The following is an 18,331-nucleotide window of genomic DNA, read 5'->3' on the forward strand; positions in this document are numbered from 1 at the left end:
TAAACACAATTAAACTTAACATGCAGTGTGTGTGCGTGTGTATGTGTGTGTGTGCGTGCTTTGGTTAAACATAAACACACACTAACTGAGCTGAATGACTGAAAACAACCGCAGCTCTTTTGATTACTGTGCAGTAATTTGAGCTCAGGGAGAAACTGTATTACTGTCTGCAGCGCACACAACATGATCACATCAGATTATGATGGCTCAGATGAGATAAAAAGCAGGTATTTTCATAATGTGTGACTTGTCTTCTTTTAATTGGAAACACAAAAAGTGTAAAAAAGTTTTTGTGTGAATTACAACTTTATTTTTTTGTCTAAGTGTGGCATTAATACCCCATTGAGCAAAAATATTGTTGCATTTCAGATACTACCAAAAAAGTTAATACATTGGAGATACATCCTTTAATTGGACAGTTCTGTTGTGCTGACTTGATACATTTGGCAACTAACAACATTAATCCCAGCAGGCACAAAACATTGATACAACGTTGATTATGCATGCGTGTCCTTTAAAACTGACTTTGAAACAACGTTGCAAAATAGTTGTATTTGTAAATTGAGACAATGTTGATGTCCAACGTTGGATCCACGTTGTTGGTTGGGAAATGACCAAACTTCAATGGCCAAATCAACGTCACAACTTAACGTTGAATAAACGTCGTCAAAAAGTATGTTGTTTCAACGTTGTACAAACCCCGTTTCCATATAAGTTGGGAAATTGTGTTAGATGTAAATATAAACGGAATGCAATGATTTGCAAATTATTTTCAACCCATATTCAGTTGAATATGCTACACAGACAACATATTTGATGTTCAAACTGATAAAAAAAATTTTTTTTGCAAATAATCATTAACTTTAGAATTTGATGGCAGCAACACGTGACAAAGAAGTTGGGAAAGGTGGCAATAAATACTGATAAAGTTGAGGAATGCTCATCAAACACTTATTTGGAACATCCCACAGGTGAACAGGCAAATTGGGAACAGGTGGGTGCCATAATTGGGTATACAAGTAGATTCCATGAAATGCTCAGTCATTCACAAACAAGGATGGGGCGAGGGTCACCACTCTGTCAACAAATGCGTGAGCAAATTGTTTAAGAGTTTAAGAAAAACCTTTCTCAACCAGCTATTGCAAGGAATTTAGGGATTTCACCATCTACGGTCCGTAATATCATCAAAGGGTTCAGAGAATCTGGAGAAATCACTACACGTAAGCAGCTAAGCCCGTGACCTTCGATCCCTCAGGCTGTACTGCATCAACAAGTGACATCTGTGTGTAAAGGATATCACCACATAGGCTCAGGAACACTTCAGAAACCCACTGTCAGTAACTACAGTTGGTCGCTACATCTGTAAGTGCAAGTTAAAACTCTCCTATGCAAGGCGAAAACCGTTTATCAACAACACCCAGAAACGCCGTCGGCTTCGCTGGGTCTGAGCTCATCTCAGATGGACTGATACAAAGTGGAAAGGTGTTCTGTGGACTGACGAGTCCACATTTCAAATTGTTTTTGGAAACTGTGGAGGTCGTGTTCTCCGGACCAAAGAGGAAAATAACCATCCGTATTGTTCTAGGCGGAAAGTTGAAAAGCCAGCATCTGTGATGGAATAGGGGTGAATTAGTGCCCAAGACATGGGTAACTTACACATCTTTGAAGGCACCATTAATGCTGAAAGGTACATACAGGTTTTGGAGCAACATATGTTGCCATCCAAGCAACGTTACCATGGACGCCCCTGCTTATTTCAGCAAGACAATGTCAAGCCACGTGTTACATCAACGTGGCTTCATAGTAAAAGAGTGCGGGTACTGGACTGGCCTGCCTGTAGTCCAGACCTGTCTCCCATTGTAAAGGTGTGGCGCATTATGAAGCCTAAAATACCACAACGGAGACCCCCGGACTGTTGAACAACTTAAGCTGTACATCAAGCAAGAATGGGAAAGAATTCCAGCTGAGAAGCTTAAAAAAAAGTGTCTCCTCAGTTCCCAAACGTTTACTGAGTGTTGTTAAAAGGAAAGGCCATGTAACACAGTGGTGAACATGCCCTTTCCCAACTACTTTGGCACGTGTTGCAACCATGAAATTCTAAGTTAATTATTATTTGCAAAAAAAAAATAAAGTTTATGAGTTTGAACATCAAATATCTTGTCTTTGTAGTGCATTCAATTGAATATGGGTTGAAAAGGATTTGCAAATCATTGTATTCCGTTTATATTTACATCTAACACAATTTCCCAACTCATACGGAAACGGGGTTTGTATTTGTGTTGTAGCATATTGACCAAATTGTCAAATCAACGTCAGAACCCAACATTGATTAAAAGTTGTCAAAAAGCATTTTGTTTCACAACGTTATGTTTGAGTTGCTCAACATCAGGACCTAATTCAGCAAGTCTTGTGCCTGCTGTGATGGAGGTAAGATTATAACGGTGTCATCATGATCATTACCTTTATTTGCTGATTGGCTGGAGGAAGTCACATGCTTTTGCTGCCCTGTAGTGATCAGTGGCGGGCTGTGCGTTTCCCACCTAGGCCTTCAGTGATGTCCGACTTCAATGATTACCTCTCAAAATAGCATAATTGATGTCACCACATGGCCATTGCTGAAGAAATACTGTACAGGAACACATTTACGTACTACTGTGCATTGAAACACCTCAACAGTGTACAAAATGGGTTGTTTTCTGGCGCATTTAAAAATCAATAAACCGGCAGTCAGCAATTAAAACATATCTTATGTGGTACTGTCAACGTTTAAATTGCAAAAAACATATCCAACGTGAATGAGTAAAATATTTGAACTCACCCATTCGACGCCGTATAAGCCAGTGGTACCCCTTGTAGTCGGTTGGTACGAGTGGAAATGGCGAGCATTTCCCCATTTCATCGCCGGAACAGCTGAGCTAGCTTCTGGGGTTGGCCGACATCGTTTAAAGTTTCTCTTTAAATATCCTTCTTGAAAATGGCTTTGCAAATATATATCTGCCACCTATTCAACATTTGATTAGGTGGTGACTTCTCTGCTATCCCATTATGGCTGCGGCAAAACACTTCCTTCTTCCTGCTAAATTGAAACTTGTGAATGGATACTCACTTTGGGATGAAAAGTGAGTATCCAATGAGTCTCGTTAACATCAGGCTACCTAGATAGGCTACTGTCAACAACTTGTGATCTGATTGGCTATCACAACTGTCTATCAACTGTATGTGTTCTCAAATTCATCCACTAACGGTGCCGGTGAGTATCCAATCACAAGACGCGTAAATGTCACCTTCAACGTGAGACCATCTCGAACAGTGGTTCTTAACCTGGGTTAGACCGAACCCTAGGGGTTCGGTGAGTCGGCTTCAGGGGTTCGGCGGAGGTGAAGACACACCCGACTCATTGTGTAAATAAAAACTTCTCCCTATCGACGTATTATGGATACCCCCAAACAATGTTCCCTCTAATTTTCCATATGCGTGAGCAAACGTAAAAACTCCTTGAGCATTCAGTGGAGCACATGTGAGCGACGTCAGACGTGCACACTGTGGTCACACCAGCAGCACACCTGTCCCAAACCTGACTAAATAACAGGTTAAATGTTTTATTATTATAATCAAATGACAGCAGTCATTTCCATTAGTTTATTTTCTAATATAAGTGTTTTGGCCCACTTACAATAACAAAACATATTGTTTTTCATGAGCTGTGCACTAATATTGTATGTCTGGGTTGGGTTCCTGCTTTGGAAATAATTTGTACCCCTTTCAGATATCGCATTTAGTTCCCACTAAAACATTCACATGTTGCACAATGAGATGTAAACATGGGATCATGTGTACATTCTTGTAACTTTCTGTTTGTAAAATATATATCTATTAGTATTTCTTTAATATAATAACATAATTTCATGATTAATATTTATAAATTAAGATTCAATTAAGAAAAAAACATTTAATTTTTCACTAAAGAAGGGTTCGATGAATGCGCATATGAAACTGGTGGGGTTCGGTACCTCCAACAAGGTTAAGAACCACTGATCTAGAAGGTCTTACTGACAACAACTTGTGATCTGATTGGCTATCGCAATTATCTATCAACTGTATGTGCCCGTTCACTTATAGTGCACAGACGCCCGCATTGTTGATTCTGAAGGCCCGGGCAGATTTGGTACAGCATGGTAACATAAGCCAGCTGAATTCTGATTGGATACAAACTAAAACTAAAAACAACAGCACTGGAAGGAGCATAATATGACATGAAGAGAATATGAATATTTTTAGATATTTATATAATTTTATATATAGATATAATTTTTATGATCATGAGATTAGGCCTTACTGGCCCTGACAGCACACCACTGATAGTGATTCTGTATGTGTGGTGTTACGCAACCAGGTACAGGTCGAAGGTCTTTTCTCATCATTAAACAAGTCTGGATGGTGTTGCCTCTCTTTAGAATAACGAAGTTACGTTAATATTTCACATTTTTGTGATAGAGGGTTGTTTATCTCTGTGTGTGTTTGTTGTGTGCGTGAGCAGAGGCAGTGATGATAAGCATTGTCGGGAATAAGCGGAGCAATTTCCTGAAACTGAAAGGCGCTATGAAGGCTCTTTCCTCACCGGAGGGTGTGTGTGTGAGTATGTGTGTGTGTGTGTGTGTGTGTGTGTGTGTGTGTGTGTGTGTGTGTGTGTATGTATGTATGTATGTATGTGTGTGTGTGTGTGTGTGTGTGTGTGTGTGTGTGTGTGTGTGTGCTAGTAATAAAGTGGTTGTCATATCTAAATGTTTCATCAAATGACAAAAGACTGTAAGGTACATTTTTGTGTAGAAGTCCCAGCATTGTGTTGTGACCCAGATAGTTGATGTGTAACATCGTCACATGACCTGCTGTAGGTCTGCTGGTCTTTTAGTGGAGATGGTTGGATCGGGGGTCCATTTGTCAAAGAGCATCCTTCATCATTTAAGGTGTGTGTGTGTGTGTGTGTGTTCTTGTATTTATATCCTTCTTGAGACATCAGCAAGGAAAAGTACCTTCCATATGAGGACCGGTGAACAAGTTAGGACTGAAATCATGGTCCCAATACAGAAAACCATTGCATCTAATAGATCAGTGTTTTTGAACCTTTTCTGAGCCAAGGAACATTTTTTTCATTGAAAAAATCCCGAGGCACACCGCGAGCAGAAAACATAAAAAAAATGAAACTCGGCAGCCGATATTGACAATAAAAAGTCGTTCTCGCAATTGTTGGATATTAATTCAAACCATGCCCACCCATACATCACTATAGCTCTTGTCTCAAAGTAGGTCTACTTACTGTACTGTCACGACCTGTAACACCACGCTGTGACTTTTTTTTGAGTTTTTTTGTGTTTTCCTGTGTGTAGTTCTTGTCTTGCACTCCTATTTTTGTGTTGATTGTCATGTATGGATGTACTTTGTGGACGCCGTCTGCTCCACACGCTGTAAGTCTTTGCTGTCGTCCAGCATTCTGGTTTTGTTTACTTTGCAGCCAGTTCAGTTTTAGTTTCGTTTTGCATAGCCATCCTTAAGCTTCAATGCCTTTTCTCAGCGGCACTCGCCTTTTGTTTATTTTTGGTTTAAGCATTTGATACCTTTTTACCTGCACACTGCCTCCCGCATATTGTGATCACGACAAACCATGTTCACGACATCTAGAAAGCAATTAGCTAGCTGGTGCCACCTACTGATATGCCGAGCTCTAGACAGTACAGACATTCAACAACGGCACATTTGTGGATTATAATTACTGGTTTGCATAAAATATTTTTAACCCAATTAGGTGAAATTACATAATGTCCCACGGCACACCAAACAATATCTCACAGTACACTAGTGTGTCGCGGCACAGTGGTTGAAAAACACTGTAATAGAGAGCCAAATACTAGAGTCCGTGAACATTGCTCCAAAGTCAGGATTTTTTGTTGATTTAATGTGCAAACAAAAGTAAACATTGACAGGTGCAAAGGCAGCAATATATGATAAAACAAGCTAAAGAAGGACTTACCTATTCATCCCCGAAAAAACCCGCCAGCTGAACAGCTGATTTTACGACTTCCGGTGCTAACGTAAGACAACCCGCGTGCCATATGTGACCATAGGATGAACAAATACACTACGGTACTAAGACTATAGTGGCCATTAACAATTAGCTTCTACAGCTGGGTTGCCCAAAGTGCGGAGCAGGGGCCATCTGTGGTCCATGACTCGTTAGTCATCGGCCTTAAGCACGTTACAAAAAACAAAAAATAGAGATTTCATTTGCACCCCTGGTGGTGAAATCTATCAAAATTAGGGTGGTCCCAAAAAGGACGGATTTTTCAAATTGACTGTGTGTTGGTTTTAAAAGTGCTCTCCCTCTGGTCAACATATGAAATAACAAGTGTGTCTGAAAATATGAAGTGCTCCCCCTGTGGCCAACATATGTAATAACAAGTGCATGTGTAAGAAATTAAACTGCGCCCCCCTTTGGCCAAAAATAAAATAAATATGTATATAGAGACATACTGTAATAACTTGCAGTAAATAATGAAGATTAAAAACCAAATACAAAAAATAAAAAATAAAAATAAAAAAATACTAAAAGCTTACCTTTTAGTATGTACACATTATAAATGTTGTAATTACAAATATTTATACAGTATATCTAGAAAGGGTGGTCCTAAAGAGGTAGGCATTTTTCAGAGGTCTCAAGAAGGTAACAAATACAAGAGTGTGTGTGTGTGTGTGTGTGTGTGTGTGTGTGTGTGTGTGTGTGTGTGTGTGTGTGTGTGTGTGTGTGTGTGTGTGTGTGTGTGTGTGTGTGTGTGTGTGTGTGTGTGTGTGTGTGCGCCTTCACATCACAAGGGAGGATCTACCTTCCTATTAGTGTAGCTACTGGACCTTCAGATCCCGTAAGTGTAGCTCGTGGTCCTTACAGTACAAGCTGAACCAATTTCTGTTTATTTCCACAAGCTAATATTGTAATAATTAAATAAATAGTCAGACAGTTCACATTTTCCAGCCTTTTTTTTGATTGACTTTACACGTATTTAATTTTGGTACAAAAAAGGTAACTTTTTCATTCAAAGTAAAAATGTAATAAATAAATAACGATATGAATTAATGAACAATTGCATTAATTACTTCAGGCTGTAATAGTAATAAAAAAACTAAACATTTTTATTATTTATTAACTAACTAACTCAAATACACATTGTATATTATAATAAAACATAAATGAAGTAAAAAATATATTTCTGGTTTATTTCCTTTAATATTAAAATGAATAAATATGACAAACTACTGTAAATATAATATTTCCTACCTTGATCATTCCTTCCAGTATTTGTCTGCCACACATTTTCAATGGGAGACAGGTCTGGACTACAGGCAGGCCAGTCTAGTACCCACACTCTTTTACTATGAAGCCACGCTGGCATTGTCTTAATGAAATAAGCACAGACGTCCGTGATAACGTTGCTTGTATGGCTACATACGTTGCTCCAAAACCTGTTTGTACCTTTCAGCATTAATGGTGCCTTCACAGATGTACAAGTTATCCATGCCTTGGGCACTAATACACCCCCATACCATCACAGATACAACAATATATAACAATCCAGGTGGTTCTTTTCCCCTTTGGTCCGGAGGACACAACGTCCACAGTTTCCTAAAACAATTTGAAATGTTGACTCGTCAGACCACAGAACACTTTTCCACTTTGCATCAGTCCATCTTAGATGAGCTCGGGCCCAGCGAAGCCGGTGGCGTTTCTGGGTGTTGTTGATAAATGGCTTTTGCTTTGCTTAGTAGAGTTTTAACTTGCACTTACAGATGTAGCAACAAACTGTAGTTACTGACAGTGGTTTTCTGAAGTGTTCCTGAGCCCATGTGGTGATAACCTTTACACACTGATGTCGCTTTTTGATGCAGTACCGCCTGAGGGATCGAAGGTTCGTAATATCATTGCTTACGTGCAGTGATTTCTCTAGATTTTCTGGACCTTTTGATGATATTACGGACTGTAGATGGCGAAATCCCTAAATTCCTTTTTTAACAAGTAATTTTTTGGCCACTGTAACTTTACCCACAGTTTAAACAGTAACACTGTGTTTGAATATAGGAACATTACTATGAGTGATAGAAACTACAGAGTAAAACGGTTCCGTCTTAATTCTTTATTTTGGCGTTGTCTACGGCTGACAGTAGTCTGATTGTAACAACTTCCTTTGAAGGCTGATAAACATTTGAATAACGGCTCTAGTCACGCCATTACAATATTTAATTAGGTGATTATTTGGCCTACCACCAGATGGTACCACAGTTTGAGAATCCCTGCTGTAAATAATGTTAAAATTAAACATATATATGTTATTATTTTAGATAGTATTTCACATTTTAATCAATAATGGAACACAAATTTGAATTATTTTCAAACTTTAAATGTCATAGTTTTTGCATTTACAAACCCCGTTTCCATGAGTTGGGAAATTGTGTTAGATGTAAATATAAACGGAATACAATGATTTGCAAATCCTTTTCAACTCATATTCAATTGAATGCACTACAAAGACAAGATATTTGATGTTCAAACTCATAAACTTTTTTTTTTTTTGCCAATAATTAACTTAGAATTTCATGGCTGCAACACGTGCCAAAGTAGTTGGGAAAGGGCATGTTCACCACTGTGTTACATGGCCTTTCCTTTTAACAACACTCAGTTAAGGTTTGGGAACTGAGGAGACACATTTTTTAAGCTTCTCAGGTGGAATTCTTTCCCATTCTTGCTTGATGTACAGCTTAAGTTGTTCAACAGTCCGGGGGTCTCCGTTGTGGTATTTTAGGCTTCATAATGCGCCACACATTTTCAATGGGAGACAGGTCTGGACTACAGGCAGGCCAGTCTAGTACCCACACTCTTTTACTATGAAGCCACGTTGATGTAACACATGGCTTGGCATTGTCTTGCCGAAATAAGCAGGGGCGTCCATGGTAACGTTGCTTGGATGGCAACATATGTTGCTCCAAAACCTGTATGTACCTTTCAGCATTAATGGCGCCTTCACAGATGTGTAAGTTACCCATGTCTTGGGCACTAATACACCCCCATTCCATCACACATGCTGGCTTTTCAACTTTGCGCCTATAACAATCCGGATGGTTCCTTTCCTCTTTGGTCGGGAGGACACGACGTCCACAGTTTCCAAAAACAATTTGAAATGTGGACTCGTCAGACCACAGAACACTTTTCCACTTTGTATCAGTCCATCTTAGATGAGCTCAGGCCCAGCAAAGCCGACGGTGTTTCTGGGTGTTGTTGATAAACGGTTTTCGCCTTGCATAGGAGAGTTTGAATTTGCACTTACAGATGTAGCGACCAACTGTAGTTACTGACAGTGGGTTTATGAAGTGTTCCTGAGCCCATGTGGTGATATCCTTTACACAAATGTCGCTTGTTGATGCAGTACAGCCTGAGGGATCGGAGGTCACGGGCTTAGCTGCTTACGTGCAGTGATTTCTCCAGATACTCTGAACCCTTTGATGATATTATGGACCGTAGATGGTGAAATCCCTAAATTCCTTGCAATAGCTGGTTGAGAAAGGTTTTTCTTAAACTGTTCAACAATTTGCTCATGCATTTGTTGACAAAGTGGTGACCCTCACCCCATCCTTGTTTGTGAATGACTGAGCATTTCATGGAATCTACTTTTATACCCAATCATGCCACCTACCTGTTCCCAATTTGCCTGTTCCCCTGTGGTATGTTCCAAATAAGTGTTTGATGAGCATTCCTCAACTTTATCAGTGTTTATTGCCACCTTTCCCAACTTCTTTGTCTTGTGTTGCTGGCATCAAATTTTAAGTTAATGATTATTTGCAAAAAAAAAAATGTTTATCAGTTTGAACATCAAATATGTTGTCTATGTAGCATATTCAACTGAATTTGGGTTGAAAATGATTTGCAAATCATTGTATTCCGTTTATATTTACATCTAACACAATTTCCCAATTCATATGGAAACGGGGTTTGTATGTAATTTGGGCACCATAAGCCCTCCATACAGTACACATAACACAGCCCTTAAAATCATCTATCCATCCATTTTTTTTATACCGCTTATCTTCACTACTGTCGCGGTCCTCAAAACAATATTAAAATAAATAAACTCATTGTTGGTCATGATTTCATATTTAAAATAATTAATGGACCTTTAAACTGAATGCTAACCTCCTCAATAATCTTTAACTTTTTTCCCCACCAGATCTTCCACATGACCTATGACCTGGCCAGCGCTGTGATGCGAATATTCAACCTGATCGGGATGATGCTACTGCTGTGTCACTGGGATGGCTGTTTGCAGTTTTTGGTGCCAATGCTGCAGGACTTCCCCTCGGACTGCTGGGTGTCCCTCAACAAGATGGTGGTGAGTAAATACACTTTCATGCCGTTCTTTCATGCACGGAACAATGAATTCCTTATGAAACTTTAATATTATTATTTAGGTAAATAACAATCATTCCTGAGGTATTTCAGGCTAAAATGTAAGTTAATAAGTAGTGCACCCTAACATCATTTATTTGTGTCTATGAATACATGCAGAATGATAAGTATATGAGTTAAAATTAGGCTCATGGCTGCACTAATTTGGTCCAACAAGAGACTTTGGCAGAGTTAACGAGCACTCTCAGATGAATAGTAGAAAGTGCATGTTTTTTTGCGTCTGCCTCCAAATTCTAATTGGGACATTTTTTTTCTACCCCTTCAAATGTTCACACACACACCAACTTAAGGAACATTGGCTGCCATTCATGCTGCTGCTGCCATCGTATATTTTTATTGCAAAAACTGCACATTACATCTCCAAAAGTTTGAACACCCCCATGCATGTCGTCTTCAACTAAAGCTCAGTTCAGCAAGTAAAGAAAGAAGTTTGTGCATCACTTTTAATTTTTATTCAAAATCGAGGACAGAATTTCACCACAAGAGAGTTTTTAGTACAGTAGTACAGGAGTTACATTTGTTTCTAATATTCTGTCATTTATTATAACATATTGTTATATGCTCACTATGCTACAACTTGTCAAAACAACAACTATTATCCTTGTTTTTTTCTTTTGACCTGTTCATAAAAATAAAATAATTTCATGCTTTTCATATATATAAAGTATACTATTACTGTTTCACATTTTTTTTAATTTTTCACTAGTCACATCTTACAACATGACATTTTATAAATACAGTATAAAACAATCAAGAAAATAGTCATATAATAAAATATTGTTAATTCTTAATAGTGTAAATGTCTGAAATACGAATAATTAATGATTTAATATATTAATATATTAATATCTTTAAAAACACTTACCTTTTTTTTTTTTTAAATAATATTTTAATATCTATTTTTGCACTATTAAAATAAACATTGTTTTGTTTATTTTTTTCAATATGGTCCTACTTTGTGGCAATCACGATTATTATTATTATTATTATTATTATATATTGGTGCGAATCCACGATTATTGTTTTTTTACTTCTGTTATTGTGTATATACAGGTAAAAGCCAGTAAATTAGAATATTTTGAAAAACTTGATTTATTTCAGTAATTGCATTCAAAAGGTGTAACTTGTACATTATATTTATTCATTGCACACAGACTGATGCATTCAAATGTTTATTTAATTTAATTTTGATGATTTGAAGTGGCAACAAATGAAAATCCAAAATTCCGTGTGTCACAAAATTAGAATATTACTTAAGGCTAATACAAAAAAGGGATTTTTAGAAATGTTGGCCAACTGAAAAGTATGAAAATGAAAAATATGAGCATGTACAATACTCAATACTTGGTTGGAGCTCCTTTTGCCTCAATTACTGCGTTAATGCGGCGTGGCATGGAGTCGATGAGTTTCTGGCACTGCTCAGGTGTTATGAGAGCCCAGGTTGCTCTGATAGTGGCCTTCAACTCTTCTGCGTTTTTGGGTCTGGCATTCTGCATCTTCCTTTTCACAATACCCCACAGATTTTCTATGGGGCTAAGGTCAGGGGAGTTGGCGGGCCAATTTAGAACAGAAATACCATGGTCCGTAAACCAGGCACGGGTAGATTTTGCGCTGTGTGCAGGCGCCAAGTCCTGTTGGAACTTGAAATCTCCATCTCCATAGAGCAGGTCAGCAGCAGGAAGCATGAAGTGCTCTAAAACTTGCTGGTAGACGGCTGCGTTGACCCTGGATCTCAGGAAACAGAGTGGACCGACACCAGCAGATGACATGGCACCCCAAACCATCACCCAACCATGCAAATTTTGCATTTCCTTTGGAAATCGAGGTTCCAGAGTCTGGAGGAAGACAGGAGAGGCACAGGATCCACGTTGCCTGAAGTCTAGTGTAAAGTTTCCACCATCAGTGATGGTTTGGGGTGCCATGTCATCTGCTGGTGTCGCAGAAGAGTTGAAGGCCACTATCAGAGCAACCTGGACTCTCATAACACCTGAGCAGTGCCAGAAACTCATCGACTCCATGCCACGCCGCATTAACGCAGTAATTGAGGCAAAAGGAGCTCCAACCAAGTATTGAGTATTGTACATGCTCATATTTTTCATTTTCATACTTTTCAGTTGGCCAACATTTCTAAAAATCCCTTTTTTGTATTAGCCTTAAGTAATATTCTAATTTTGTGACACACGGAATTTTGGATTTTCATTTGTTGCCACTTCAAATCATCAAAATTAAATGAAATAAACATTTGAATGCATCAGTCTGTGTGCAATGAATAAATATAATGTACAAGTTACACCTTTTGAATGCAATTACTGAAATAAATCAAGTTTTTCAAAATATTCTAATTTACTGGCTTTTACCTGTATATAAGTTTATTTTTTATAATGAAAAAAAAAAATCTGAATAATTACATTCTAAAATTTTTATTGATTTTTATGGATCACTCGCTTGCATAATTAAAATTTGCTTAAGTAAAGACCCCAATATTTTTACACAAATGCAATTGTATTGTCAGAATGTCATCCAGGAACGTTTTTTAAACGTTTTACTTAAATGTATGTCATTTATTTGCAAAAAACTTTTTATCAAACGGTTTTATCAAAAGTTTTTTTAGGCTGCATTTTGGAGTGAAATTTGCCACAGAGCCCAACAGTCAGTCTCCTCACTCTGACGTATGCATTGCTCTGATCACTGATTGTATAGCGCTTAAGGTAAATGAGCTTGAACGGTCAAAATAAATTGCATAATTAATCTAGGTGTACATGATTATTTTGATACATTTTTGTGTACAATCACATGAGTTAACTTGTTAATCTTGACAGCCCTAATGTATATCGTGTATTAACCATATTTTCCGGACTATAAGGCACACTTAAAATCCTTGTTTTTCCTCACAACTCGACAGTGCGCCTTATAACCTGGTGCGCCTAATGTACGGAATAATTCTGGTTTTGCTTACCGAACTTGAAGCAATTTTATTTGGTACATAGTGTGATGATAAGTGTGACCAGTAGATGGCAGTCAAACATAAGAGATACATGTAGACTACAATATGATGGCAATATGACTCAAGTAAACAACATTAACATTTTATATGTTGCATTGAAAATATGGAACATTACACACAGCGCTTAAAAATCTATCAAAATGTTTCGGTACGACTTTGGTAAGCTATGAAGCCGCACCGCTTGATGGATAGTCGGCACATTAAACATGCAAATATTATTATGGTGTGTGTATAAGTGAAGGCATATTATCTGGCGTTATGTTTCGCAATATTATGCAAAACAACTTTTCTTTCCTTCTGGTACCTGCTGATCTGTATTTGGGATCTGCATAAATCCTGAAAAATTGCGCGTGTCCGCCTTTGTAGTCCTTGCTGACACCGTAGTCAATAGGCTTCATCTTTTTCTCTACCTTCTTGTTATGGGACATTCATCCTCCGCTGTTGCCATTTCTAATATAAAGTAGTGTAAAGTTCTTACTTATATCTGTCAGTAAACTTGCCATGAAAGCGCTAAAACATACCGGTGTAGTGAGTTTACATTATTCACCCAAGTAACTTTAGTTACTAGAGAGTTCCGGTCGGACGTTTTTTGACGGGACACATTTCCGGCCTTGTTGTTGTTTCCGGATGAGGAGATGCTGCTCCGTTATTGATTTAAGTAAAGTCTGATAGTCATTAAAACAGTTAGCTCCATCTTTTGACACTCCTTGCACCCCCGTCCTTGCACGCTACACCGCTACAACAAAGATGACGGGGAGAAGACGCTGCCGAAGGTGAACCACGTAAATAAGACCGCCCACAAAACGCCGCATCCGGAAGCGACTGTCAGAAAGCGGCTTGAAGATGATCTGTAAAACATAATCTATGCAACATTTTTGACCAATGAACCACCATTACATGTTATGTAGACCAGTGTTTTTCAACCTTTTTTGAGCCAAGGCACATTTTTTTCATAAAAAAATACGGAGGCACACCACCAGCAGAAAAGGTTAAAAAATTAAACTCCACCAGGTTGTCGTGCCTTATTTTGAGTTTGTTGTTGTTTGTTTGTAGTGCTTTAGTTCCTGTCTTGCGCTGTTATTTTGGTGACCGTTCCTGTTTTGTTGGTGTTCTCCTGTAGCAGCTTCACGCCTTCCTTTGAGTGGTATTGCCCGCACCTGCTTTGTTTTCGCAATCAAGACTATTTAAATTGTGCGTACACCATCCTTCTTTGTGGGGACATTGTTGATTGTCATGTCATGTACGGATGTGCTTTGTGGACGCCGTCTTTGCTCCACACGCTGTAAGTTTTTGCTGTCATCCAGCATTCTGTTTTTGTTGACTTTGTAGCCAGTTCAGTTTTTCTTTTGTTTTACATAGCCATCCCTATGCTTCAGTGCCTTTTCCTAGCGGGACTTGCCTTTTGTTAATTTTTGGTTTAAGCGTTACATACCTTTTTACCTGCACGCTGTCTCCCGCTGTGCTCTGCATATTGGGATCACGACAAACTATCCTCGACGCGTTCCTACTTCTACAAAGCAATGAACTACCTGCTGCCACCTACTGATATGGAGTATTACATAGTTACCCTGCCAAGCGCTACACAGCACAGGCACTAGACAACGGCACATTATTATGATTATTGATTTACAAAAAATATTTTTTGGACCAATTAGGTGAAGTTGCATAATTTCCCACGGCACACCAGACGATATCTCACGGCACACTAGTGTGCCGCGGCACAGTGGTTGAAAATCACTGATATAGACCACAAGGAAGTGTTTTACATTTAAAAATAAAATACGACTCTTTTAATGCGCCCTATAGTCCGGTGCGCCTTATATATGAAAAAAGATTGAAAATAGACCATTCATCGGGAGTGCGCCCTATGGTCGGGAAAATACGGTATATATACACAGATATACACACATACATCAATTGTGTTTTTTTAAGCTATTGTATATATACTTAGCAACATTAAATATATTTTGCTTAATAATAAATAGTGCACTATTGTTAATGACATTAGGCAGTGTGTATCTGTGAAGGTGTATAGTTTGGTGCTGTTCCAAATTAGGGTAGTTTGGCCTTGGTGGGGGTTCCTGCTCATGTTGTTTGTGTAGTTTGGCCTTGTCATCAATAACATAAACGCCTTCAGTTCATTACCGATAAACAGCAGATGGTTCTTTTTAGATATTTGCAGCAAAGGCGGGGAAACCAGCTCCATGTTTTCTTCTGTTGTTATTTCCCGTCTTAAATGGCCCGCAGACAATATAAACGGAGCTGACACAAAGTAGACCAAATGGAGGAAAAACGGCAACAAATATAATGTTGAGGGGGTTGAAATGACAACAACTGGAATGCTTGTCTTTAATTTAATGGATCACGGCAGAAGAGATGTGTTGTTTTTTTTTTTTGGCGAGATATGCGAGGCCACAGCTTGTGCTATCATACTACACAGTGGCGCTGGATGCACTTGGCTGCACGCTGAGAGCAGCCTCAGATGTGCACCTGTGTCATCTCCCTCGGAGAGACACGCTTCTCTTTTTTGTGCAAAAGCAATTGTGTGGTTTCCCTTTTAAAGTGCACGGGTCACGACATTAGGTACACTCTAGGGATGTCCGATAATGGCTTTTTGCCGGTATCCAATATTCCGATATTGTCCAACTCTTTAATTACCGATACCGATATCAGCCGATACCGATATCAACCGATATATGCAGTCGTGGAATTAACACATTATTATGCCTAATTTGGACAACCAGGTATGGTGAAGATAAGGTACTTTTTTTTTTTAATTAATAAAATAAGATACATAAATTTAAAAAAAATTCTTGAATAAAAAAGAAAGTAAAACAATACAAAAACAGTTACATAGAAACTAGTAATTAATGAAAATTAGTCAAATTAACTGTTAAAGGTTAGTACTATTAGTGGACCAGCAGCACGCACAATCATGTGTGCTTACGGACTGTATCCCTTGCAGACTGTATTGATATATAATGTAGGAACCAGAATATTAACCTATGTAACCTACTAAGTGGTCTAGTGGTTAGAGTGTCCGCCCTGAGATCGGTAGGTCGTGAGTTCAAACCCCGGCCGAGTCATACCAAAGACTATAAAAATGGGACCCATTACCTCCCCGCTTGGCACTCAGCATCAAGGGTTGAAATTGGGGGTTAAAATCACCAAAAATGATTCCCGGGCGCGACCACCGCTGCTGCTCACTGCTCCCCTCACCTCCCAGGGGGTGATCAAGGGTGATGGGTCAAATGCAGAGAATAATTTCGCCACACTTAGTGTGTGTGTGTGACAATCATTGGTACTTTAACTTTAACTTTAATAACAGAAAGAAACAACCCTTTTGTGTGAATGAGTGTAAATGGGGGAGGGAGGTTTTTTGGGTTGGTGCACTAATTGTAAGTGTATCTTGTGTTTTTATGTTGATTTAATAAAAAAACAAACAAAAAAACAGATACCGTTAATTAAAAAAACCGATGCCGATAATTCCCGATATTACATTTTAACGCATTTATCGGACATCCCTAGTACACTCCCTATCTATTTATGACTCTGTAAAAAAATAAGCATAGATATTCTGAAACATAACATCACAAATGCCCAAAACAAAACATTTTGGCCTTAATGAACTGGAATCTGTTGATATAAATTCTCGACTCTTAACAGTGACTGGATGTTGTCTTAGCAGAGTGCATTCCCGACCCCTTTAAAATCACTGCACACTTCTAATGCACGCGTAATCATTCTTCACCCCTTTCACAGTACCGTCACCGCCTAAAACCCCAATTTAGCGTGCCGTTGTTGCTTGTGTTTGAATAATAGATGCAAACACGACGCTTAAATAATGAATCTCAGTATCGCTCGTATATGGCGCTTAACGTATTAAAAGTCTACATGGAGCTCTGCCAAGCAAGATAAGCTCTCTGCTGCTGGTTTTAGACTGTCAGGGAGCCTCTGCACCTTGTCTCACACACACACACACACACACACACACACACACACACACACACACACACACACACACACACACACACACACACACACACACACACACACACACACACACACACACACACACACACTGGCATAATCACACTATAATACATCATAGACGTCCCATACTCCCATTGTGGTGCCAGCTGAATGTATTATCTGCAAATTAGCTGCTCGGCGAAGGAAACCGCCAACAAAGTGAACACGGGAGCTTTTATTTCATTAGCAGACTGCTCATCTCCGAGGAATCTTAGCAATGCCATGCAATGTTTGATAGGAAGAGCGAATAAAAAAAAAACTCAAAAGTTTTATAACCGTTAAAGTAGACCTAAGTCCGGCCCATGCCCCTGCGTTGACATTTTCCATGGCGGCCGTGTTTTTTTAATCGACCTTGCTCAAATATTACACACGTCCTTGCCAGTGCCCTAAAGATGGGTAACGAATTTGACGGCAAGTCAGCCCAAAACTCTAAAATTCCAATGGGGTTTGTAATATATTGCTATTTATATATTATATATATTTGTTATATATTGTATGTATTATATAAAAATAATAATATATCAGTATATATTATATACTGTATATATACAAACCCCGTTTCCATATGAGTTGGGAAATTGTGTTAAATGTAAATATAAACGGAATACAATGATTTGCAAATCCTTTTCAACCAATATTCAATTGAATGCACTACAAAGACAAGATATTTGATGTTCAAACTCATGCAAATAATAATTATTAACTTAGAATTTCATGGCTGCAACACGTGCCAAAGTAGTTGGGGAAAGGGCATGTTCACCACTGTGCTACATGGCCTTTCCTTTTAACAACAC

The 18,331-nt window shown here is 38.6% G+C and overlaps 1 protein-coding gene across 2 annotated transcripts in view; it reads left to right on the forward strand.

Annotated features, from left to right (window-relative positions):
• Nucleotides 1-18,331, forward strand: part of LOC133617717 (potassium/sodium hyperpolarization-activated cyclic nucleotide-gated channel 2-like) — a 133,449-nt gene that overhangs the window by 33,169 nt on the left and 81,949 nt on the right. For both annotated transcript variants that reach the window (XM_061977881.1, XM_061977882.1), the window contains exon 4: nt 10,263-10,424. In XM_061977881.1, the coding sequence (XP_061833865.1) occupies nt 10,263-10,424 (162 nt within the window). The remainder of the gene's footprint in view (nt 1-10,262; nt 10,425-18,331) is intronic.

The sequence above is a fragment of the Nerophis lumbriciformis genome, linkage group LG18 (assembly GCF_033978685.3).
Source record: "Nerophis lumbriciformis linkage group LG18, RoL_Nlum_v2.1, whole genome shotgun sequence".
Classification (NCBI taxonomy): Eukaryota; Metazoa; Chordata; class Actinopteri; order Syngnathiformes; family Syngnathidae; genus Nerophis; species Nerophis lumbriciformis.